The sequence below is a fragment of the Argentina silus genome (assembly GCF_951799395.1).
Source record: "Argentina silus genome assembly, chromosome: 7".
NCBI classification, from domain to species: Eukaryota; Metazoa; Chordata; class Actinopteri; order Argentiniformes; family Argentinidae; genus Argentina; species Argentina silus.
The window spans coordinates 16,914,036-16,940,624 of NC_139661.1; the positions used below are offsets into that span (position 1 = coordinate 16,914,036).

Genomic DNA, 26,589 nt, shown 5'->3' on the forward strand with positions numbered 1-26,589 from the left:
CGCATTTTATTTTAACATGATGTATTTGATAGACAGACACACAAACCACATTTTGTATGTACCCATCTGTAACATCCAAAATACGTTTGTTAAATCCATGACTGGGATTATGTGGGTCTTGGAGAATACAGTATGTCATTGCTTTATATTATATAATCACTGGGTGTTTTGTGTCCATTCGGATTTACGCTAGTATATTTTCTTAGAATTGTATCATAAGCACACAACTGTTGTAATGAAACGTGAAATGTATAATTTGAATTTGTAAAGTGTTCCGGGGACACTCTGGGAGGGGAGGGGGAATGAGGGGAGGGAGTGAGGGAGAGTACAGCAGAGAAGGGTAGGGAATTTGATTACAATCTGTGTGGGGGGGGGGGGCATGTATTCATACTTTACTGTATAGCTCCTTTGGCTATATTTACATTTGTAATTCATGCCAATAAAGCCCATTGAATGGAGATGACCTGGGCTCGTGTGTGTGTGTGTGTGTGTGTGTGTGTGTGTGTGTGTGTGTGTGTGTGTGTGTGTGTGTGTGTGTGTGTGTGTGTGTGTGTGTGTATGTGTGTGTGTGTGTGTGTGTGTGTGTGTGTGTGCGTGTGCTCATAGGAGAATTAGAGAGTTACTTTGGTGGTCTGAGTCTGTAAACCCATGGCTTTTGTTGTCTCTGAAACACTCACAAGAGATTAAGAGACTGTATCAATGGGGCTGAGTTTTTACTATAATGCCATCTATTTGTAGTATAATTATTACTACTTTTACTCATGCATACTGGATTTTTCACTTCTTTTATTTTTTTTTTACTTAAAGCTGTAGGATCCAAGCCAGTGGTCTCCATTGAGGGACACAGAGAGGGAGGGATGGGTCTTCTGTGTGAATCTAAAGTCTGGCACCCTGAGCCTGAGATGGTGGGGCAGGACAGTGAAGGAGTCCCTCTCTCTGCTGGACCTCCAGAGATACTCAGGGACTATGAGGGACTCTACACAGTCAAACTAAGTGCCACTGTACAGGAGTCAACAACCAATAACTATATCTGTAGACTTCAACCGAATCAGAAGGTGGGGGTGTTTGTGGATTATGAGGAGGGACCGGTGTCCTTCTTCAATGTGGAGGCCAGGTCTCACATCTACACTTTCACTGGCTGCTTCTTCACTGAGGAATTCTACCCATACTTCAGTCCATTTAATAATGATCCTGGTAGAAACTCAGCCCCACTGATAATCTCCACTGTGGATGTTACTACAGGATGACTGGTTGAAACCAAACAATGTAAATGTAATGGTTTCAAGAAGACACACACATACCTTTTCATTTAATACCTCCCACTTAAGCCCCCTTCCTGCCCCCTCCCCCCGTCACACACACACACACACACACACACACACAGAGCATGCACACACACAGAGCTCACACACACACAGACACAGTACACACCATAACACAACACAACACAACACAACACAACACATACAGTACATCACCTATAAACATACACACAACCAGTTTCAAAACACATTAGAACACACTCTTTAGAAACATAAATAGTCTTCATCAATCAAGCAGGTTTTGGCTAAGATTTGGCACTAAAAACTACCCCCCCCCATCCGCAAAGCTGTCAGCTCGAAACACTGTTTCGGGGGCCTCAGTAAAAAAAAAACAGGAAAACACTTGAAAAGACTAGAAAACTACACGTTATGTCCCGACAGTAGAATCCAGGCTGTAATTAATAGTAAACAGTCATAAAACGATCAATAACAATCAATATAAATAATTATGCTTTTCAAAGTGCTTTGAGCTCTTTAGCCTACATGGTGTTCCCTCATTGTGGCCCTGTGGTTTGGATTGTACTGTACATGTCCCTCTGGGTCTAGCGTGAAGGAGGAAGCTCATTAGAGGGCTACGCTGCCTGGGAGGTCTGCTAGCTAGGAGAGGGCTACGCTAGGAGTTCTGCTGTGGAGAGCACTAGGAGGTCTCTCTCCCTCTCTCCCTGACTCTCTCCCTGACTCTCTCTTTCACTCTCTCCCTGACTCTCTCCCTGACTCCCTGCTCTCCCTCTCTTCTCCATTAGATAAGGCTGCGTGGGTTCCCCTGTCACGTCTCTGCTGCTCTCTTGGTTTGAGACACTAAGAATAGCCATCCTGACGCGAGCTAGCATCAGAGCACCCGAGTCGTGCCCATAGAGAGAGCAGCCATAGACAGGGCTCTCTGTGCCTGGTCTTCATTGTGAGGAGCCAGGAGGAGGCTAATGCAGGGTCATCTCATGACCAACAGAGGACTAAAACGTTCCCTCCCACATACAGTATGGACTTACGAGCATAGCATTAGTGAAGGCATTGGCAAGAGGAAATACAGCACTGGATTTTATGAGTTTTATGGAAGATTAGATTAGATTAGATTAGATTCAACTTTATTGTCATTGTGCAGAGTACAAGTACAGAGACAACGAAATGCAGTTAGAGAGACCTGTAGCGCCTCCCGGAGGGGAGTGGGGTGAACAGTCTATGGTTGGGGTGAGAAATGTCCTTGACGAAGTATGACTGTATGAAATATTAGCTGCTTTTCCTCCAATAGTTTGTTTCACAAATATATATTTTTTATCGTCGTTTGATGGTATTTCTCCCATCATGACAATTGAGTTCCATCCACTTCCAAAGTCTTATGGATCCTCTGGGGTTTGTCTTTAGCTCTCCATTTGTTATACAGACGTATACAGAAGGAAACTACCTGACATGTTAATGGTTAACTTTTAATATCTATGTATTGTGACCTCCGTCATCTCTTTGTACTGTAAAAAGATGCAATCGAGAATACAGAAAGCCACTCGTAAACATGTTACTAGTTAACTAGTCTTTTGCCCTTTGGCATGACAATACTTCCTCTTGAGTGGCAAGCAGTGGCAGAATATTCATCTGACACATTTAAGCAGTTAGACAAATGATTAGCAGTAAAAGAACGATGATATAATTTAGGATCGACTGTATCATCTATAACATGTGATCTATACTTGGTTGTTCCTGCGACTGCTACTTTCCTGGAGACCGAGGTACGAGAGAGAGGAGAGGAGGTGTGAACAATCCTAAAGCGATTGCTGCTGCCATAGAATCATCCAAACATCAGGTGAGAGAGGTCTGTACCTCACATGAGATTAAACAAAGTCCCACATGTCTAATAAACAATTATGTGTCCATTGCAATTATACATTTTACATACGCAGGTTAATGGACAGCTGTTGAAAACAAGTTTGTCTTTTTTTACCCGTTTTTTAACTGTCTAGTCCTCGCTCTTTGGTTACAGCTCGTAAAGGGGCCATAAACTATTTGTCTCACAGCATATACACAACATATTGTACCACAAAAAGGTTAATGGTCTTTATGATTCATATTGTTGTGTTTGTGGTTGTCTCTTTCAGGAATGATGGTGACTCTATCAGAGTGTCTGTTTGTGACTCTCCTGCTTCTTCTGCAGAGAGCAGGCTCTGAGGAGTTTGAGGTTCTCAGTCCCTCACGCATTGTTGCTGCGGCTGGTGATGACATCATTCTGCCCTGTCACCTCAAACCCAACATCAATGCTGAGGACATGACAGTTGATTGGGTTAGGCCCCACCTTTCAGACAATCGTGTCCATCGTTACCAAGACAGCAGAGACAAAAATGAATTTCAGATCAGGTCCTACAGGGGAAGGACATCATTGTTTAAAGAGGAACTGAGGAGAGGAAACACCTCATTGAAACTGACCCGGGTACAAGGACTTGATGATGGAACTTATAAATGCTTTATTCAGTCCAAGGTCTGGTATGATGATTCCACTATTCAACTCTACGTTAAAGCTGTAGGATCCCAGCCAGTGGTCTCCATTGAGGGACACAGAGAGGGAGGGATAGGTCTGCTGTGTGAATCTAAAGGCTGGCACCCTGAACCTGAGATGGTGTGGCAGGACAGTGAAGGAGTCACTCTCTCTGCTGGACCTCCAGAGACACGCAGGGACAGAGAGGGACTCTACACAGTCAAACTAAGTGCCACTGTGCAGGAGACAGACACCAACAACTATATCTGTAGAGTTCAACTGAAACAGACCAAAGAGACGTTGTATACAGAATGTCACATCCCTAGTGAGCTGTTTGATCATACAAAGCCCTGGAAAGTAGCATTTGCTGTGTCCATCACCATGGGAGCTGTCATTGTGATTGGATTAGCTGTAATCATATTAATTTTATGTAAAGTGTACAGAGAGAGGGATCATCTCACTGAACTGAAGGATCATCACACTGAAGTGATAAATCATCTCACTGAAGTGATTGATCATCTCACTGGAGAGAGGGATCATCTCACTGAAGTGATGGGTCTTCTCACTGGAGAGAGCGATCGTCTCACTGGAGAGAGGAATCGTCTCACTGAAGAGCGGGATCGTCTCATTGAACAGAAGGATCATCTCACTGGAGAGAGGGATCATATCACTGGAGAGAGGGATTGTCTCATTGAACAGAAGGATCGTCTCACTGAAGAGAGGGATTGTCTCATTGAACAGAAGGATCATCTCACTGGAGAGAGGGATGATCTCAGTAGAGAGAGGGATTGTCTCATTGAACAGAAGGATCGTCTCACTGAAGAGAGGGATCGTCTCACTAGAGACGGGGTTTTCCTCAAGGATGTTTTACTATGAGGTGGAGGGTGAAGGGGAAGAAAAAGTGGGATTTAGGAGTGGCCAGAGAGTCCATCATCAGGAAGGGTCCGATTACACTGAGACCTAGTAATGGATACTGGACTGTGATTCTGAGGAATGGGGATAAGTATGAGGCACTTACTGACCCTCCTGTCTACCTCTCCCTGAGACAGAAGCCCCAGACGGTGGGGGTGTTTGTGGATTATAAGGAGTGACAGGTGTCCTTCTTCAATGTGGAGGCCAGGTCTCATGTCTACACTTTCACTGGCTGCATCTTCACTGGCAGACTCTATCCATGCTTCGACCCACAACTCAGAATCACTGATAATCTCTCCTGTGGAGGATACTACAGACTGACTGTTTGAAATCAAGGTCAATGTAGTGGTAGCAAGAAGATACAAGACTGGGTTTCAGTGTGTGTGTGTGTGTGTCTGTGTGTGTGCGTGCGTGCGTGCGTGCGTGCGTGCGTGCGTGCGTGCGTGCGTGCGTGCGTGTGTGTGTGCGCGTGCGCGTGTGCATTTTTTTTTAACATTATGTATTTGATAGACAGACACACAAACCACAGTGGAATTTAAGTGGATTTGCATAGCGCATGATTAGATGAGCAGAGCTCTTTAAACAAGCTATTGTAGAAACATCAATGGGCCACAAGCTACATCAAGCAAAGGAAAAACAAAAACATACAACAACATATAAATACACTGCCCGGGACAAATGCTCAGGACAACATGTAAATATTGAGAATAAACAAGCAATTTCAAAGGATTTTACAGTCACACAGTTCAAACTAACAAGCAGAAATTATACATTTTGTATGTACCCATCTGTAACATCCAAAATATGTTTGTTAAATCCATGACTGGGATTATGTGGGTCTTACAGTAGAATACAGTATGTCAATGCTTTATATGATATAATCGCTGCTTGTTTTGTGTCCATTCGGATTTACGCTAGTATATTTTCTTAGAATTGTATCATAAGCACACAACTGTTGTAATGAAATGTGAAATGTATAATTTGAATTTGTAAAGTATTCCGGGGACACTCTGGGAGGGGAGGGGGAATGAGGGGAGGGAGTGAGGGAGAGTACAGCAGAGAAGGGTAGGGAATTTGATTACAATGTGTGTGTGGGGGGGACATGTATTCATACTTTACTGTATAGCTCCTTTGGCTATATTTACATTTGTAATTCATGCCAATAAAGCCCATTGAATGGAGATGACCTGTGTGTGTGTGTGTGTGTGTGTGTGTGTGTGTGTGTGTGTGTGTGTGTATGTGTGTGTGTGTGTGTGTGTGTGTGTGTGTGTGTGCTCATAGGAGAATTAGAGAGTTACTTTGGTGGTCTGAGTCTGTAAACCCATGGCTTTTGTTCTCTCTGAAACACTCACAAGAGATTAAGAGACTGTATCAATGGGGCTGAGTTTGTACTATAATGCCATCTATTTGTAGTATAATTATTACTACTTTTACTCATGCATACTGGATTTTTCACTATTTTTTTTTTTTTGACTTAAAGCTGTAGGATCCCAGCCTGTGGTCTCCATTGAGGGACACAGAGAGGGAGGGATGGGTCTTCTGTGTGAATCTAAAGTCTGGCACCCTGAGCCTGAGATGGTGGGGCAGGACAGTGAAGGAGTCACTCTCTCTGCTGCTATGAGAACACCACAAAGACACAGTACACCATAACACAACACAACGCAACACAACACATACAGTACATCACCTATAAACATACACACAACCAATTTCAAAACACATTAGAACACACTCTTTAGAAACATAAATAGTCTTCATCAATCAAGCAGGTTTTGGCTAAGATTTGGCACTAAAAACTACCCCCCCCCCATCCGCAAAGCTGTCTACTCTAAACACTGTTTCGGGGGCCTCAGTAAAAAAAAAACAGGAAAACACCACAGTAGAATCCAGGCTGTAATTAATAGTAAACAGTCATAAAACGATCAATAACAATCAATATCAATAATTATGCTTTTCAAAGTGCTTTGAGCTCTTTAGCCTACATGGTGTTCCCTCATTGTGGCCCTGTGGTTTGGATTGTGCTGTACATGTCCCTCTGGGTCTAGCGTGGAGGAGGAAGATCATTAGAGGGCTACGCTGCCTGGGAGGTCTGCTAGCTAGGAGAGAGCTACGCTAGGAGTTCTGCTGTGGAGAGCACTAGGAGGTCTCTCTCCCTCTCTCCCTGACTCTCTCCCTGACTCTCTCCCTGACTCTCTCTCTGACTCTCTCCCTGACTCTCTCCCTGACTCTCTCCCTGACTCTCTCCCTCTCTTCTCCATTAGATAAGGCTGCGTGGGTTCCCCTGTCACGTCTCTGCTGCTCTCTTGGTTTGAGACGCTAAGAATAGCCATCCTGACGCGAGCTAGCATCAGAGCACCCGAGTCGTGCCCATAGAGAGAGCAGCCATAGACAGGGCTCTCTGTGCCTGGTCTTCATTGTGAGGAGCCAGGAGGAGGCTAATGCAGGGTCATCTCATGACCAACAGAGGACTAAAACGTTCCATCCCACATACAGTATAGACTTACAAGCATAGCATTAGTGTAGGCATTGACAAGAGGAAATACAGCACTGGATTTTATGAGTTTTATGGAAGTATGACTGTATGAAATATTAGCTGCTTTTCCTCCAATAGTTTGTTTCACAAATATATATTTTTATCGTTGTTTGATGTTATTTCTCCCATCATGACAATTGAGTTCCATCCACTTCCAAAGTCTTATGGATCCTCTGGGGTTTGTCTTTAGCTCTCCATTTGTTTTACAGACGTATACAGAAGGAAACTACCTGACATGTTAATGGTTAACTTCTAATATCTATGTATTGTGACCTCCGTCATCTCTTTGTTCTGTAAAAAGATGCAATCGAGAATACAGAAAGCCACTCATAAACATGTTACTAATTAACTAGTCTTTTGCCCTTTGACATGACAATACTTCCTCGTGAGTGGCAAGGAGTGGCAGAATATTCATCTGACACATTTAGCAGTTAGACAACCGATTAGCAGTAAAAGAACGATGATATAATTTAGGATCGACTGTATCATCTATAACATGTGATCTATACTTGGTGGTTCCTGCGACTGCTACTTTCCTGGAGACCGAGGTACGAGAGAGAGGAGAGGAGGTGTGAACAATCCTAAAGCGATTGCCGCTGCCATAGAATCATCCAAACATCAGGTGAGAGAGGTCTGTACCTCACATGAGATTAAACAAAGTCCCACATGTCTAATAAACAATTATGTGTCCATTGCAGTTATACATTTTACATACGCAGGTTAATGGACAGCTGTTGAAAACAGGTTTGTCTTTTTTTACCTGTTTTTCAACTGTCCTTGCTCTTTGGTTACAGCTCGAAAAGGGGCCATAAACGATTTGTCTCACAGCATATATACAACATATTGTACCACAAAAAGGTGAATGGTCTTTATGATTCATATTGTTGTGTTTGTGGTTGTCTCTTTCAGGAATGATGGTGACTCTATCAGAGTGTCTGTTTGTGACTCTCCTGCTTCTTCTGCAGAGAGCAGGCTCTGAGTTTGAGGTTCTCAGTCCCTCACATATTGTTGCTGCGGCTGGTGATGACATCATTCTGCCCTGTCACCTCAAACCCAACATCAGTGCTGAGGACATGACAGTTGATTGGGTTAGGCCCCACCTTTCAGACAATCGTGTCCATCGTTACCAAGACAGCAGAGACAAAAATGAAGATCAGATCAGGTCCTACTGGGGAAGGACATCATTGTTTAAAGAGGAACTGAGGAGAGGAAACACCTCATTGAAACTGACCCGGGTACAAGGACTTGATGATGGAACTTATACATGCTTTATTCAGTCCAAGGTCTGGTATGATGATTCCACTATTCAACTCTACGTCAAAGCTGTAGGATCCCAGCCAGTGGTCTCCATTGAGGGACACAGAGAGGGAGGGATAGGTCTGCTGTGTGAATCTAAAGGCTGGCACCCTGAACCTGAGATGGTGTGGCAAGACAGTGAAGGAGTCACTCTCTCTGCTGGACCTCCAGTGACACGCAGGGACAGAGAGGGACTCTACACTGTCAAACTAAGTGCCACTGTACAGGAGACAGACAACTATATCTGTAGAGTTCAACTGAAACAGACCAAAGAGACGTTGTATACAAAATGTCACATCCCTAGTGAGCTGTTTGATCATACAAAGCCCTGGAAAGTAGCCTTTGCTGTGTCCATCACCATGGGAGCTCTCATTGTGATTGGATTAGCTGTAGACATATTAATTTTACGTTCCAAGACAGATCATGTCACTGGAGAGAGGGATCGTCTCACTGGAGAGAGGGATCGTCTCACTGGAGAGAGGGATCGTCTCACTGGAGAGAGGTATCGTCTCACTGGAGAGAGGGATCGTCTCACTGGAGAGAGGGATCATCTCACTGGAGAGAGGGATTGTGTCACTGCTAAAATGGATTATATGAAAAGTATGTGGATCCCAAATTTTGAAAACATCAGGCAATACGCTGTGGTTGTGACTCTAGACCCTGATACGGCACATCCCAGTCTCATCCTATATGATGATGGGAAACGAGTGAGAAAAGGAGACACACGAAAGGACCTCCCAGACAACCCAGAGAGGTTCAACAGAAAGAGCTTCGTCCTGGGAAAGGAGGGGTTTTCCTCTGAGAGGTTTTACTATGAGGTGGAGGTGAAGGGGAAGACTGGGTGGCGTTTAGGTGTGGCCAGCGAGTCCATCAAGAGGAAGGGTGATATTACACTGAATCCTAGTGATGGATACTGGTTACTGGTTCTGAGGAATGGGGACGAGTACGAGGCTCTTAATGACGACCATAAGATCCTCTCCCTGAGACATAAGCCCCAGAAGGTGGGGGTGTTTGTGGATTATAACGAGAGACAGGTGTCCTTCTTCAATGTGGAGGCCAGGTCTCATATCTACACTTTCACTGGCTGCATCTTCACTGGCAGACTCTATCCATGCTTCAGCCCATGTAATAATTATGATGGTAACAACTCAGAATCACTGATAATCTCTCCTGTGGAGGATACTACAGACTGACTGTTTGAAATCAAGGTCAATGATTAGATGAGCAGAGCTCTTTAAACAAGCTATTGTAGAAACATCAATGGGCCACAGGCTACATCAAGCAAAGGACAAACAAATACATACAACAACATATAAATACACTGCCCGGGACAAATGCTCAGGACAGCATGTAAATATTGAGAATAAACAAGCAATTTCAAAGGATTTTACAGTCACACAGTTCAAACTAACAAGCAGAAATTATACATTTTGTATGTACCCATCTGTAACATCCAAAATATGTTTGTTAAATCCATGACTGGGATTATGTGGGTCTTGGAGACCACAGTATGACATTTGTTTATATGATATAATCGCTGGGTGTTTTGTGTCCATTCGGATTTACGCTAGTATATTTTCTTAGAATTGTATCATAAGCACACAACTGTTGTAATGAAATGTGAAATGTATAATTTGAATTTGTAAAGTGTTCTGGGGACACTCTGGGAGGGGAGGGGGAATGAGGGGAGGGAGTGAGGGAGAGTACAGCAGAGAAGGGTAGGGAATTTGATTACAATGTGTGTGGGGGGGGGGGCATGTATTCATACTTTACTGTATAGCTCCTTTGGCTATATTTACATTTGTAATTCCTGCCAATAAAGCCCATTTAATGGAGATGACCTGGGCTCGTGTGTGTGTGTGTGTGTGTGTGTGTGTGTGTGTGTGTGTGTGTGTGTGTGTGTGTGTGTGTGTGTGTGTGTGTGTGTGTGTGCGTGTGCTCATAGGAGAATTAGAGAGTTACTTTGGTGGTCTGAGTCTGTAAGCCCATGGCTTTTGTTCTCTCTGAAACACTCACAAGAGATTAAGAGACTGTATCAATGGGGCTGAGTTTGTACTATAATGCCATCTATTTGTAGTATAATTATTACTACTTTTACTCATGCATACTGGATTTTTCACTTTTTTTTTTTTTTTTTTACTTAAAGCTGTAGGATCCCAGCCAGTGGTCTCCATTGAGGGACACAGAGAGGGAGGGATGGGTCTTCTGTGTGAATCTAAAGTCTGGCACCCTGAGCCTGAGATGGTGTGGCAGGACAGTGAAGGAGTCACTCTCTCTGCTGGTCCTCCAGAGACACACAGGGACTATGAGGGACTCTACACAGTCAAACTAAGTGCCACTGTACAGGAGTCAACAACCAATAACTATATCTGTAGACTTCAACCAAATCAGAAGGTGGGGGTGTTTGTGGATTATGAGGAGGGACCGGTGCCCTTCTTCAATGTGGAGGCCAGGTCTCACATCTACACTTTCACTGGCTGCTTCTTTACTGAGGAACTCAGTCCATTTCACTTCAGTCCATTTAATAATGATCCTGGTAGAAACTCAGCCCCACTGATAATCTCCACTGTGGATGTTACTACAGGATGACTGGTTGAAACCAAACAATGTAAATGTAATGGTTTCAAGAAGACACACACTTACCTTTTCATTTAATACCTCCCACTTAAGCCCCCTTCCCGCCCCCTCCCCCCGTCACACACACACACACACACAGAGCACGCACACACACAGAGCTCACACACACACACACAGACACAGACACAGCCACAGCCACAGACACAGACACAGACACAGACACACATACATACACACACACACACACACACACACACGCACGCACGCACGCACGCACGCACACACACACACACACACACACACACACACACACCACATCCACTGAGGTGGATTTGCATAGTGTACGATTAGATGAGCAGAGATCTTTAAACAAGCTATTGTAGAAACATCAATGGGCCACAGGCTACATCAAGCATGGAAAAACAAATACATACAACAATATATAAATACAATGCCCAGGACAAATGCTCAGGACAGCATGTAAATATTGAGAATAAACAAGCAATTGCAAAGGATTTTACGGTCACGCAGTTCAAACTAACAATCAGCACTGCCTCTCTCAGTATATTGTAGATGTAATGGTACAGTGCATGGTAGACTCACAAGTTTCCTTCTGTATTTGAGAATTCGTGAAGAAACCAAAACTGACATCTGCAGAGATTCCCCTGATGGTTCGGAAATGAAGAGCTCAGCCTTTCTCAATGACGAGGGTGATAGAGTCAGCACACTTTCACAATATGAAATGGAACGGGCAGTTCATTCAAACAACAATACAAGTGGCCAGTATTCAAAATGTGGACTCTCTCAGTTTTCTTTCATACAGTAAGTACATGTGAAAACAAAAAAGATGCCGACAAAACCAGTTTTGCATATGAACAAAAATAGCTTTAACCACATTTCATAGACCATGATGCAAACTATCCAGCTGCAACACAACATGACTTAATACATTACACCCAGCCCCGGTTGTCCATGCCACCGTAACCTTACATTAGAGTGTGAAAACGGAGAGCGGGGGGCAGGGGGGCAGGGGGGCGGGGGGGCTTCATATTTCAACCAGAAATCATATTTCACCTGTGACTTCCACAAGCCAGAATAACAATGGACACAATTGAATTGTACTTCTGTATGAAATGTTCAACACACCCTTATCCTTATCCCCCCCCCCACACACACACACACCCCTCCCTTTCTTCCCCTTCTCTTTCCCCTTTCCCTCTCTGTGTATGTGTGTGTCTGTGTGTGTCTGTGTGTGTGTGTGTGTGTGTGTCTGTGTGTGTGTGTGTGTGTGTGTGTGTGTGTGTGTGTGTGTGCGTGCGTGCGTGCGTGCGTGTGTGTGTGTGTGTGTGTGTGTGTGTGTGTGTGTGTGTGTCTGTGTGTCTGTGTGTCTGTGTGTCTGTGTGTGTCTGTGTGTGTCTGTGTGTGTGTGTGTGTGTGTGTGTGTGTGCGTGCATGCGTGCGTGCGTGTGTGTGTGTGTGTGTGTGTGTGAGTGAGAGCTGCTAGCCTTGTATAACAGTTACAGAGGAGTGTGTTCGTAGAAAGAGGACTTGATCCCTCATGAATAAGGAATGATGATGATAGAGTTTCCGTCTTCCTGTATGACAGATGAGAGTTAATATTCAATAAGTTATTCCACACCACGAGATTCCATTATCACTGTCTCTCTCTCTCTGGGATAAAGTCCAGAAGGAGGGGGGTCATGCCTAGGTTAATAGCACACACTTTAAGTACTCTGTTGCTTACACTCACACTCACACGCCATAAACATACTGTACAAACAGACCCACTTAGAAGTTTAGTTTCTCTCTCTCTCTCTCTCTCTCTCTCTCTCTCTCTCTCTGTTGATCTTTCTCTCTTTCTCTTTATCTCTCTCTCTCTTTATCTGTCTTTATCTCTCCCTGTCTCTCTCATACACACACACACACACACACACACACACACACACAGAGATCCTCTGATAATAATATATCTAAAGCAATGACATACTGTATTCCCCATGATTTATCCTCCATGACGCAAATCATCCCAATCTTGGATTCAAAAAACACATAAAATACATAAAGTTCAATTGAAATCACTATCAACACAAACTGAGAGTAGCACACATGCACATACACACACACACACACACACACACACACACAGACACACATGCAGTACACACACACACACACACACACACACACACACAATCACTCTCAGCTTCACGTCACTGCTTCATGTCCCCAAACTAGGGGATCGGGTTCTTAAAGTCTTCTAAATCTACCGGAAATTAACTAAGGATATTAAACTAGGCTATCATACATTTCATGCGGCTATTCCTCATGCCAGAGCTGTCATTATAAAGGCATTAGACTATGCTTGGCCCTGAGCGGTGTGCTGCTGCATCTGACTCTCCTTTCTCAACGAGCTGGCAAGTAATATCCACTCTGCCAAGGCATCTTTTATTACACAATCTGCTCTGCTCATCATAGTAGGCTTCATGACAAGCCCCTACGGCAGGAAACAGAGCAGGGTAGACTTCCTGTCCTGCCCTTTGGATGTCCTACCTCCATGTCCCCCTCTCTGCATACAGTCTGCCTCATAGGGGTACTTGTAGTAGTACGCCATTGGTTGATACACGTCATTGGTCTGCTTGCCTAGCTGTGTTCAGCCCCGAAGGTCCCGACGGGATGTTCTAGTTATGTTGCTAGGAACAGGTGTGCCTCTGACTGCAACAGAGCAGAACCCCGTAGCTGGTTTGCATGAAGAGTGCCTCATGTTGGTCGTGGGCACGGTAGGCTGATGGCTGTTTCCTTTGTTTGGGTTAATCTGCTGTTGTGGCCTGTTTAGATAGGTAAATACTAGGAGTGAGGCATGGATGGATATGTTGGCCTATTTGGATAAACAAGCACCATGGATTTATGTTTCCATTCTGTAAGGAAAAAGCATTAGCATGAGTACAGGGATGTGTCAGGATCACAGAGGAACTGTGGGTAAACCAAAGGCCAAGGCCAATTGTTAACCAATTTAGGCGTGCCATACTCTAAACACAGAATCAGTGAGCAAACCTATTTCACCATACTGTAGATAAGCAATCCTATTCCTAGAATGACCATTGGTGGCGCTAAAACATCTGTCAATCAGATTCAACGCTTTGTGTTGGTCAATGACTTAAATCTTTGTTTACATATAAACTATAAGCTTAGCTGTATTAAGAACCAGAGCAGAGCATCTGCCACATAAGAAACTAGCGGTAAACAAACATTACCCTTGTTATGGCCACTACATTGTGTAAACTGTCCACTGCTATGTATCTGAGAGGGTGGATCAGATAATCCATTAATCCAGATTAATCTAATCTAATCTAATGTAATCTAATCTAATGTAATCTAATCTAATCTAATATTATTCCTTTACAATCATCAATCCACCTCCTCACTGAAAACACTTCTGGCAACAGTGAGTTCCTCCTCAACTTTGTTTTTTTCTTAGTATTCTAGTGTTAATTTTACATATTTGCATACATACCTGTACGGTTTATTGTACTGTTATTCCTCTATTTTGTCTTAATCCTATTCTTGTATTCACTGCACTGTTGATAGATAGCTTGTTCATTATCAAACATTAAACAGTAAGTCATGTCTATTGATCAAACACAAAGTAATGAAAAGATGGGAATACAGTATGAGATTTTATTATAAACTCTGTATAGTCAAAATTCAAATAACCATAACAGCAAATATGCACAAGGGCCTCATCATCAACTCCACAGATGTGGATGTAAAATTAGAGCGTTTTTATGTCTAATCATATTTCACACTCAATCTTTTCATTTTAGATGGCACAGCAATTACCTCAAACGTCAAGCTTGAGAGGAAACTACCACTACTGAACTTGGCAATCCTAGGCAATTATCAACCTGCAGATAACATCAATAGCTGTCAAGTGCTTTGGAAGGCACGACCCCTCTCAAGTGGTACAGTCCTTCATAATATTTCCTGTGAAGGCTACATCATAGGCTACATAATCTTCAATTAGGGTTCTGTTGACATGAACAGGAAACACAGAGAGGTGGCTGCAGTGGCACAAATAGAGAAGTGAAAATCAGACCAACTCAATCCATCCAGGATGCAGTTTATCTGATTTAAAACCGTTTCTCATGGGTCAATGGCTGACATAATGAAAAGGAAAAGGGATGTGTCTCATATTCACATGCAGAAGGAAGGAGTGGTTTGGATCTGAGCTGGACCAGAGCTGGACCAGAGCCGGACCAGAGCCGGACCAGAGCCGGACCAGAGCCGGACCAGAGCCGTACTCCTACCAAAGCCTCTGTATTCAAAAGCCTGTCCACTTTCAACCACACCGCATGGGGCGAAACTAACTGTAATCAATACAGTAGTAGAACAAAGGCGATGTTTTCCCGTGCTAAGTAGCTTGGCTTTCATTCTTTGTTTACAGAATACAGTTTAGAGTGAGACTTGGCAGCAGAGAATTTGCTGTGTGGAGTGACTTGATTTTTATAGAGAGTCAGTCAATACATACAGCACACACAGCTTTTTGTATGCATTTATGTTTAACCAACAAACAAGCAAAGCAATATGAGGTATCATAATACAAAGACCAGATCAATTAGCTATTTAAAGATATAGACATACAACATCATAAAGGTCTCCCTATATATGCGTATATCCTCAACAGTAAACGTGAGTCATAGAACAGAGACAAAGCTTCTTTCCATGTCCACAGTTTGAATATTGATAGCAAGGCAGCCTAAAAAGCAGCACATTTTCAACATCATATTTTTACAAGCTAATACATGGAGCTCATTATTTCTGTTTACGACTTTATTTTCAGCTCGACAATTACTTCACAAGTCTACCCAGCCCAGGACAGACTAATCTGTCATACCCATGACAGTTCTGGGTCTCCTAAATGACAGTGTGTGTGTGTGCAGAAACACACACAAACTCAAATACACACAGGCACACATACACGCACACAAATGCACATGCATGCACATATACACAACACACCCACATCAGAGGAGTCAATAGATCAAACAACAATACAACATACAACACACAGACACACACACACACACACACACACACACACACACACACACACATCTAATCAAACATCATCCACACAGTAATCCACATATAGCTTCAGCTTAATACCTTTTCATTTAATACCTCCCACTTAAGCCCCCTTCCCGCCCCCTCCCCCGTCACACACACACACACACACACACACACACACACACAGACACACATACACACACACACACACACACACACACACACACACACACAGACACACACACACACACACACACACACACACACACACACACACACACACACACACACACACACAGAGCACACTGGGCAGAGGAAGCCGTCTGAACTATGCCAGGAAGGCCCATTGAATTGTGAGGGGACATTCACTGCTTTTGTGTAATTATATAGAACACGTGGGGGCGGTTGAGGGAGGAGGAGAGATTGAGCCTGGTGTCTTCCCAGAGCACCGTTCAGCGGTTATCCACCTTCTGACTACACTATAGAGACGCTATATATACCTTGGCACTATGCTACCTGACGCACACACACACACACACACACACACACACACACACACACACACTCATTCACATATGGTACTCTGCTCCCTAAGACCAATTCAGCTGCTATTTGGTATCTTCTAGCTCTGCTGCAGGGCTAACAACCTGACAAACAACAAACAAACAGCTTCAACACTAAATTGATCATTGAGTCAATGAATAGTTGATACTGTGGCTTCTTTCAGTCACCAAGTACCAAGCATCTCTTCACGTGTTCTAGTAACTGTACAATAACTTGTTCCTAGAGAGTACCACAAAAAAAAATACTGACACCAGCCACAACACATAGCTTCAATGTTTCCCTTGACAAACTCTCCTCTCCCCCACAATGACTGAACACGCCCATGTCTTGATAATGTTAGAACACCTTCTGTCTCTGTCAGAGTCATGATAATGTTAGAACACCTTCTGTCTCTGTCAGAGTCATGATAATGTTGGAGAATCTTCTGCCTCTGTGATAATCAAGACAATGTTGAAACACATTCTGAGTTCCTCTCATTAGAGTTGCCAATTCACTAGGGAACGATGACTCACCTCCTCAGCCCCCCTCTCTCTTCTCTCTTCTCCTCTCTCTCCTCCCTTTCTCTTCCCTTCTCTGTACTCCCTCTGTACTCCCTCTCTCTTCTCCTGACTCTCTTCCCTCTCTTCCCTTCTCTGTTCTCCCTCTATACTCCCTCTCTCTTCTCCTCTCTCTCCTCCCTCTCTCTTCCCTTCTCTGTTCTCCCTCTATACTCCCTCTCTCTTCTCTCTCTCCTCCCTCTCTCTTCCTCTCAGGCCTCTTTCTACTCCCTCTTTTAAAAACTTCTGAACACCATCCAGAAATAACTGCCATTCTCCCAGCCTGAACATTCATCTGCTTTATAGCTCATAAACCCACCTCTGCCATCACGTCTCTCTCCCCCCCCCCCCTCTCTCTCGCTCTCTCTCTCACACACACACATACACACACACACACTCACACACTATCTCTTACACACACACACACACACACACACACACACACACACACACACACACGCACAGTGTTGTTCCATTAAGACCCATTTCCGAGCAGAGCCTGTGGATCACACAAAAAAGACTTCACAGAACTCTGAGCCTCCTTAAAGCTCCATTACTGCAACTGTTACTGTGACACATCCGGTGTGATTGAAAAAAGTCCCAGAAAGTTATTTCCCATAACTTTCTGTACACAGTAAGAGAGCCATTAGGCCGTGTTTCTGGGTCTCTCTGAGGACCCCAATGACCACCTCAGGCTGCACTCAGGTCAGGAACTGTATAGTGAAGTCAGGTATAGACAGCTATAGACAGGTATAGACAGGTATAGACAGGTATAGACAGGTATAATGAAGGTAGGTATAGACAGGGATAGTGAAGACAGGTATAATGAAGGTAGTTATAGACAGGTATAGACAGGTATAATGAAGGTAGGTATAGACAGGTATAGACAGGTATAATGAAGGTAGGTATAGACAGGGATAGTGAAGACAGGTATAATGAAGGTAGTTATAGACAGGTATAGTGAAGACAGGTATAGTGAAGACAGGTATAATGAAGGTAGGTATATACAGGTATAGACAGGTATAGACAGGTATAGTGAAGGCAGGTATATACAGGTATATACAGGTATAGACAGGTATAGACAGGTATAGTGAAGGCAGGTATATACAGGTATATACGGGTATAGACAGGTATAGTGAAGACAGGTATAGACAGGTATAGACAGGTATAGACAGGTATAGACAGGTATAGACAGGTATAGACAGGTATAGACAGGTATAGTGAAGACAGGTATAATGAAGGTAGGTATAGTGAAGAGAGGTCATGAAGTCTCTCTGGGCTGCTCTGTCACCCTGCAGGCTAATGAGGATAATACTATAGTCTATAGTAGAGTACCAGTACCTGGGCCTTCCTCCTACAGTTACAGGCTCCCTTCCAGGTGGGGAAAGGTCACACTTAGTAATGAGATAATCCAGGATGACATCATATTGCTAATAATAGACCTATATAAAGTTCAACAAGTTTCAGACAGTGATGAATTTTAGCCAATCACAATGCCTATCTTGCCCAGGTAGGCCTACACAATGCACAGGTAAACACCATGGCAGGTAACAGTGCTTTGTCTTCTCATGGTGATGAATCATGTCAGTCAGTGTTTGTGTTTCAGTGCTGTTCCCTCCCACTCCTGTCTGCATGCTAGCTGGTGTTGGGAGAGACTATCATACACGACAGATGGTGAAGGCTCACAGTCGTTCCTCTGTTCATTAACGCAACGCAGAGATGGAGGCGGACAAGTCGAGAGAGAGAGAGAGAGAGAGAGAGAGAGAGAGAGAGAGAGAGAGAGAGAGAGAGCGAGGGAAGACTCGAGAATGAGACAGAGAGGGAGAGATAGAGTGCGTGTGTGCGTGTGCGTGCGTGCGTGTGTGTGCGTGCGTGTGTGTGTGTGTGTGTGTGTGTGTGTGTGTGTGTGTGTGTGTGAGTGTGTGTGTGTGTGAGTGAGAGAGAAAGAGAGACAGAGAGAGAGAGAGAGAGAGAGAGCAGTGAAATGATAAAAGGATAGAATCAGAGGGGGAGTGAGAAGAGACATACCGTTCGTCTTCTGCTGCACTCTAAGGCGATGGGAGGGAGAATGTCTACGTGACCTGGATGGATCCAACGCCACAGCGGGGGAGCAGAATAGCGCTGTACCACCAGAGGGCTTGACTAGGGTGCAGGGTGGGACATTTGATTGGTAGTTGATACAGCTGAGCTTAGCGGTGTGTGTTCTCTGTTACCCTGCAGTGTTTACACTGACCCTGGCCCAGGTGTGTTTATTCCCTGCACTTCTCACAATGTAACCTGTGTGTGTGTGTGTGTGTGTGTGTGTGTGTGTGTGTGTGTGTGTGTGCGTGCGTGCGTGCGTGCGTGCGTGCCAGTGTGTGTCTGTCTGTCTGTCTGTCTGTCTGTCTGTCTGTCTGTCTATCAGTGTTATGATGAAGGACAACAGTAAAGCCCCATTAAGCCCAGCAGTCAGACATGCAGCACAACCAATCAATACTCAGTACAGACCTTCAGCAAACCAGCACGACTAATGAGCATCCAGAGGGAGGGATGGACAGGAAGGACAGAGAGATGAGGGGGAAGGGGAAGAAGGGTGGAGGGAGGTGAAGCTGATAGAGCCCAAAGAGAGAGAAAGTGAAAAGATGAGGAGAGGTAAAGATAGAGATAAATAATAATTGAGTTATGAGAGTGCAGAGGGAGAATTAAACGCTTTTGACAATTATCTTGAAAAACACAAGAACAACCCTGAAGCTTTGTCTCCACTGTTTAGCATTCAGTGTCAAAGAAGCAGACACACCCACACCCACACACACACACACACACACACACACACACACACACAGATGCACGCACACACACACATAAACACAAAACACACACACGCACACACACACACACGCGCATGCACACACACAGATGCACACACATGCACACAGATGCACGCACGCACACACAAACACACACACACACACAAACACACACACACACACACACACACACACACACACACGCACACAAACAGTGTTCCAATCAGCCATCACAGCGCAAAGACAAAAAACAGAAACCCTTCTGTTATGTACGAGAACTTTAGCCTACTGCAGAAACAAAACTGTACCTCCCCACCCTGGTCCCTGAGGCACACCGTAGCCTAGACGAGGGAGAAGATCAATACCATAACTTTGCTAGGAATTCTAAAACCATAAGGCATTTACCTACCACCACACGACTGCTTTCTCAAACCCTCAAGCAGGTGCTTGTTACAGTAAAGACTGAGCAATGATGGACAATAGGAGACATTGCCAATGAGCCCTGTAGTTGGAGACGAGGAGGAGCTCTCAAAGCCATCAATCTGTCTTCTATACAGTGGCAGAGAGTGGGTCAATGACAGCTAGTCCAACGCACGCCAGAGGCAAGCTAACTGACCCCTGAGAATACACCACTCAAGACCAACACACTCAACCAACGCTGTCTGCATCAATAGACGTTCATCAGGTGCATTAGCTGTGCACCAATAGCAGCACAGTACCTCACTTGGGGGGAAATACAGTTAAAGGTAAATAAGAACATCTACCACAGGTAAGACAGAGTAAGAATGAGGATATGTTCTACCCATGTAATGTTGCTGGGACCATCTTGATGCAAACACAGCACAACACATGGTTTCTTTACTGGTCATATAACCAGCTACAGGGGGCAACCTGTCAACATCGGCCAAGCCAACAGGATCTCACACTAAATGTGGATGAATTCATACAAACAGCAAAACACCAAATTCTTATTCAATATTACAGTACAACCCAGGGTGCGTGAGAAGCCACAAATGTGACTTGTGCGGTAGTATTAGGCATTAGGCATTAGGCATTAGGCAGCATTATGCATTCACTTTGAGTGGTTAGGGTTAGGGTAAGTTGTCAGGAAAAGGTATAAGCCAACCGAAGCATCAGCAACAAGAATTAGCACACACAAGCCCTCTCCGACAGGAGAGTAGCATGGCTCCTCCTCTGATGTAAAATACAATCAACTAAGACAGGCTTCTTATCTTCTTATTGGCTGGACGGGAGAATTATATACATAGTGAAGCTTCTGGTAAGTGCAAGGTGATAACGGGCGAAGACCATCATTCCCTTTTCAATTTAGAGGATTCCCCCACGGAGACATCCATCCCCAAGCCTCCGGCCCATCACACTCAGGATCCATTTACCCTGAGGAGAGAGCCTTCGTCTCCCTGTCATTCAGACCCGTCACTCAGATGTGTAATGAGCACTTACGCCCAGCGTTAGGGGCTGTTAAATAGACAGACCGTGCTGCTGCCACAGAGGGAAAATAAACAGCAATTTCCTCTTCCACTTCTAAATCCTAGACGCAATTTAAAAAGCCAAACATTTATCTGTTTTATCTCTGGCTCTTTGTCAAGAGTGTGTGTGTGTGTGTGTGTGTGTGTGTGTGTGTGTGTGTGTGTGTGTGTGTGTGTGTGTGTGTGTGTGTGTGTGTGTGTGTGTGTGTGTGTGTGTGTGTATGCATGTGTGTGCGTGCATGCATGCGTGCTTGCGTGCCTGCGTGCCTGCGTGCCTGTGTGCGTGTGTGCATGATATAATCATTTGTCAGCCCCACATAAGCTGTTAATACTACAGAGAGTGTTGTGAGTTGTGCTCTGAACTTGCACTGTCCCTCTAGGAGGGAATTGCAGTCCACCATGAGATCATTAGAATAAAACACATTCAGTTAGTCAGGCTCAAAAAGGCAGACTACAAAGGCAATAATGTAGAATCTCATTACAGTTTTCCGTTTTATAGTGGAAGTGATTCATCTCACCCAATTCCATAGCCAGTATGAAATTGATGATACCTCAACATCCAGGGCATGCAGGAATAACTGAGGTCATTCATCTTGCTCTAGACAAAGAGAGCGCCAAGGTTGCTCCATCTATTAAAGCTTAACAGGAGTCTAACTTATAATTGGTCACTCCCAGGCATGGGAGTCCATATATCATCGTTGACAACAACAGAAAAATCTGTTTTTCACACATTTCACACAAAGCTGTCCCTCGTCTTAGCCCAGCTATAAAGCACTGGTGTGTGGAGATGCATGTTTATCTAACGCCACCCTTGTCATATTGTGGAGGCTATTAATTGCTCCAACATTAGCTTATTTCCTTTATAATGCTCTCCCCATTGGCCATTCATGTAGAGTCAGCTATGGAAGCCTTCGAGGGACAAACCCTTGAGAGGAGCCTGAGTCATGTGAGCGTGGGAGAGCTGTCCAGTTCCTACTGACCACTGACACGTGAGAGACAATGAAGTCGGCAGCCCATAATTTTGATAATGAGCTTTACTGCCCCCGACAACAGAGACCAGGGCACCACCACACCACCAAACCTCCCAGTGTTCAGTCTCTTTGCAGTGTAGCATTGCTGTTACTTCACATTCCACAGCTATCCCCAGTGTGTGTGGGTGGGGTTTAGCCACAACGCTAACCCACTTTCACCTCAGCGTAGCCAGCTGTGCAGACGGGGGGAGAGACCCTCCCTGGTAGAAGCACCAGATGTCTGGGCTGGGCTTCTAAGGCTTGGCCCACTTACCCAGTCTACACGTAACAGGTGCAGGGGGATGAGAGAGTAGGGGAGAGAGGGAGGGGGGTGAGAGAGGAGAGGAGAGGAGGAGGGAGAGAGGAGAGGACAGGGAGGAGGACAGGATAAGAGAGAAGAGGAGAGGAGAGGAGAGGAGAGGAGAGGAGAGGAGAGGAGAGGACAGGACAGGACAGGACAGGACAGGACAGGAGAAGGGACAGAGGGAAAGGAGGAGGAGAGGAGAGGAGAGGATAAGAGGGAAGGGGGGAGGAGAGGAGGAGAGGAGGAGGGGACAGGGGGAAAGCAGCCTTCTACAGTATAATCCCATGATGGACAGGTTTAGTGTGTCTGGACCACCAAAGCAACCTGAGTGGAGATGTATGTAGTTTCCCTCCATTAGGTTGGTGATTCAATAAGCATTCTCCCCACCTGAGGGTCCAGAGGCTATTGTACCCCCAGAAGTGGTATGTTCTACTGGTGGTATCAATTCAATTCAATTCAAGTCAGCTTTAATGCCAGTATCATGGTGCTGTAATGTGGTGAGGATGAGCTCCATTAAATTAAATTAGTTCTCAGTGTTGCTATTAAATTAGTTCTCAGTGTTGCTAGATGGTTATCTGCCCAATGTTGGTGTCCCCATGGCGATGCTGAGATTTCAATTAACAACTGCCATCTGGTTGGAGGAACTTTTCGGACCAATCATACTGTACCAATCACTGTGAAGCTTTAATGGCTGGTTTGGTTTGAATTAAAGATGGCCCGGACGCATTACAAAGCCTTTACCACCAGCTCCTAACACAAAAGTCTTTATTTAGAAGTACCACTGTGTTTCAAATGACTGACACTTGTTCTGTGGGTGTAATAAGTCTGGCATTACACAGTACTGTTCCGTTCCTGTCCTACCAAATACAGTCGGCACCATTACCCAGGGCACCGGCGCAATCTGCTGAGTTTCAGAGAGGCTAAAGCGAGAAGAAGGTTGCACTGACCCGGGAGAGCCCGAGCAGTCAGAAATCAGAGGTAAAGACGGGACATCCCTCTCTCTGCCTGCCTGACACCTACTCACTACAAACAGCCACTCTGACAGCCAAACAGCCACTCTGCACACGTAATGCAGAGTCAAGAACTGTTAGTGAGAGGGATGGAGGGAGGAGATGGACATGGGAGAGAGGGGGGTGAGATAAAAAGCAAAAAAAGAGGAAAAGAGAGCAGAGAAATAGTGAGTGAAGTGAGAGAGACATAAAGAGAGACAGAGAAAGAGAGAATGAAGGGAGAGAAAGACAGAGTGACAGAAAAGGAGTAGGCGATGAATGACACTGGAAGACTACAAAGAGAAAGAGAAACTGAATAGAGTAAAAGACGGCAAGAGAGGGAGAAAGAGATAAAAAGAGAGAGAGAGAGAGAGAGAGAGACATAGCCAGACAGACAGACGGACAGACGGACAGACAGGCAGGCAGGCACACAGACAGACAGACGGACAGACAGACAGACAGACAGACAGACAGACAGACAGACAGGCAGACAGACAGCAGGCTGCGAGGAAGAGACGGTGGTGTCAGTACGCTGGCAGTATGCCAGGGTGTCTGTCTGTCTGTCTGTCTAACAGTCTGTCTGTCAGCGCCAGGGCTTAGCTCTCGGTAGGGAGAAAGGTCACCTGAGAACGTCAGTGACAGCCTACCATCACCGAGCTGAGACGGGACTAGCCTGCTCAGCAACTTTCCCCTCACAGCGGGACAGAACTGGCTCAGAACTGGCCCAGAACTGGCTCAGAACTGACTCAGAACTGGCCCAGAGCTGGCTCAGAACTGTCCCAGAATTGGCCCAAAGCTGGCCCTCCCTTTCAGCCTCCCATCCTCTCAGAACCGTCTAAATATAGCAAGAGTCCATCACGCAATTATCTGATATACTATTAAACTGCGATTATTTGTCATGATTGATCACTTATCAAGATGATGATAATTACAAGTGTATGGTAATTGTATTCATTCATCAGCAGGTGTATCAGAGTTACCATATCAATAACAATAGGACTTTATGACACTATGCCAGTGTTACGGTGTTGTGTGTGTGTTTTTGTTGTTCCCTGTGCCTCTTCCCAGGTTACCGCCCTTTCCCTTCTTATTGCCATGGTGACAGCATAAATGCGCACACCTGTTCTCACCTGGCCGTCAAGGGTGGACTATAAAAGGCTGGGAGGAACTCATAGATGGGGCCAGTGGGCCATGATGGGGCCAGTGGGCCATGATGGTGCCAGTGGGCCATGATGGGGCCAGTGGGCCATTCAGCAACCTATGTGTGTTTTGCTATAGCGCTCTCTTACTACGGTGGTAGTGTGTACCGGTGTCTGTAATTCTGACTCTCTTTGGGAGTGTGTGTTTAATTACTGGGTTAACCTTATTTTACCATAATTGCTACCCTTTGTTAAATCAGTCCTCGCTTTCTCCCCTTTTTGAGAAAGTAGTTTTCAGTTTGCGTTTGCAAGTTCTCTGAACTTTGCTATTATTTTGAATTATCAATAAATGATTGGTTTATCTGTATTCTCCCGTCTGCCTTGGGGACGTAACACCAGATAATTCCAGTTCCATCATGAAGACACCTGCTAGCAGCCACCAACCACCCAACCATATGACACAAGTGTGTGCGGCTTGAGTTTTTCTGCAATGGTCAATGTTTCAGTACGAGCCTCGTGCTTTCTGTTCCTCCATTCCTCTTTCTGTTCCTCTATTGTTGAGGGTTGTGTTCTGCAGGGCAGAGCTGTCAGCCCTGAGTGGGTGCTTTTCCACTGCAGTGGGGAGTTTTCAGGAGTCGAGTTGCTGCTGAGGAGGTTTGTTGTAGTCGAGAGGAGCTCCTGTTTCTGAATGGGTGATGGTGTACTGTAGGAGTAGTCTAGTCAGTGGAGGCTGGTGGAGATAGAAATTGGAGGACTGGCTCATTGTAATGCATGGAATGGAATGAGGAATGGATACCATTCCTCATTCCATTCCATGCATTACAATGAGCCATCCATGCAGTACAATGAGCCTGTCCTCTGATTTCTACCTCCACCAGCCTCTGCTGAGTGTAGTAGAGTACAGCCTCCAAGGAGCTTGCACAAGCGTACAATAGGGAACTTCGGGGAGCTTGCACAGGTAGGTGTACACTCTCTGGTTGTGTTCCAAAATTCAAACTAGCGCAACCGAGCCGAGATGGTAATAAACTCACTCCTCAAGTTGAAAAAGACCCCATCCGTGTCATCGGAATTGCTAGCTTTTCTGCGGCATAGCTGGTTTACATCGGGTGTCTTGGACGGCGGTGTGTTGGCAATACAGAGGACGCAGGTTCGAGACCTGTGTGAGCTTGAGTGCAAGGAAGCAGTACTGTGTTCGGCAGTGGGAAGCCTGTTTGACTAGCATACAGCCCCACTTAGAATACCAAATGAAGCGACATGTTTGCCAATGCTTCTGAAAGGTGCTGTATACTAATATGGGTTATTGGACCTCACCACCTGTCTGTGGCCCGGTGTGTGGCTCTCAGCACCAGTCTGGTGCCAGTCTGGGGTTGATGCCAGGCTGTCGCTCAGGCTGTCGAGGTGGGCACCTGTAAGAGAGGAGGGCACCACTCTAACGAGGGAAAGGCTGCTATCTATGTGACGCCCTACTCTGTGCCAAGCTTCTCAACAACAGCTTCTCTCAACGAGAGAGAGAGAGAGAGAGAGAGAGAGAGAGAGAGAGAGAGAGAGAGAGAGAGAGAGAGAGAGAGAATCTTTGTAAAAGAAAACTGACTGAACAGCACAGCACACCTAA

The 26,589-nt window shown here is 45.0% G+C and overlaps 2 protein-coding genes across 4 annotated transcripts in view; one reads left to right on the forward strand and one right to left on the reverse strand.

Annotated features, from left to right (window-relative positions):
• Window positions 1–26,589, reverse strand: part of mctp1a (multiple C2 domains, transmembrane 1a) — a gene marked incomplete at its 5' end in the record, with an annotated part of 150,792 nt that overhangs the window by 100,815 nt on the left and 23,388 nt on the right. The gene's annotated exons all lie outside the window — the stretch shown is intronic.
• LOC310806931 (butyrophilin subfamily 1 member A1-like) lies at window positions 858–9,714 on the forward strand (the record flags this gene model as incomplete). The annotated part of the gene is made up of 5 exons (XM_083673213.1): window positions 858–1,194; window positions 3,407–3,588; window positions 8,191–8,313; window positions 8,503–8,651; window positions 9,123–9,714. 5 exons carry the CDS (start codon window positions 858–860, stop codon window positions 9,712–9,714), a joined length of 1,383 nt encoding a protein of 460 aa, XP_083529339.1.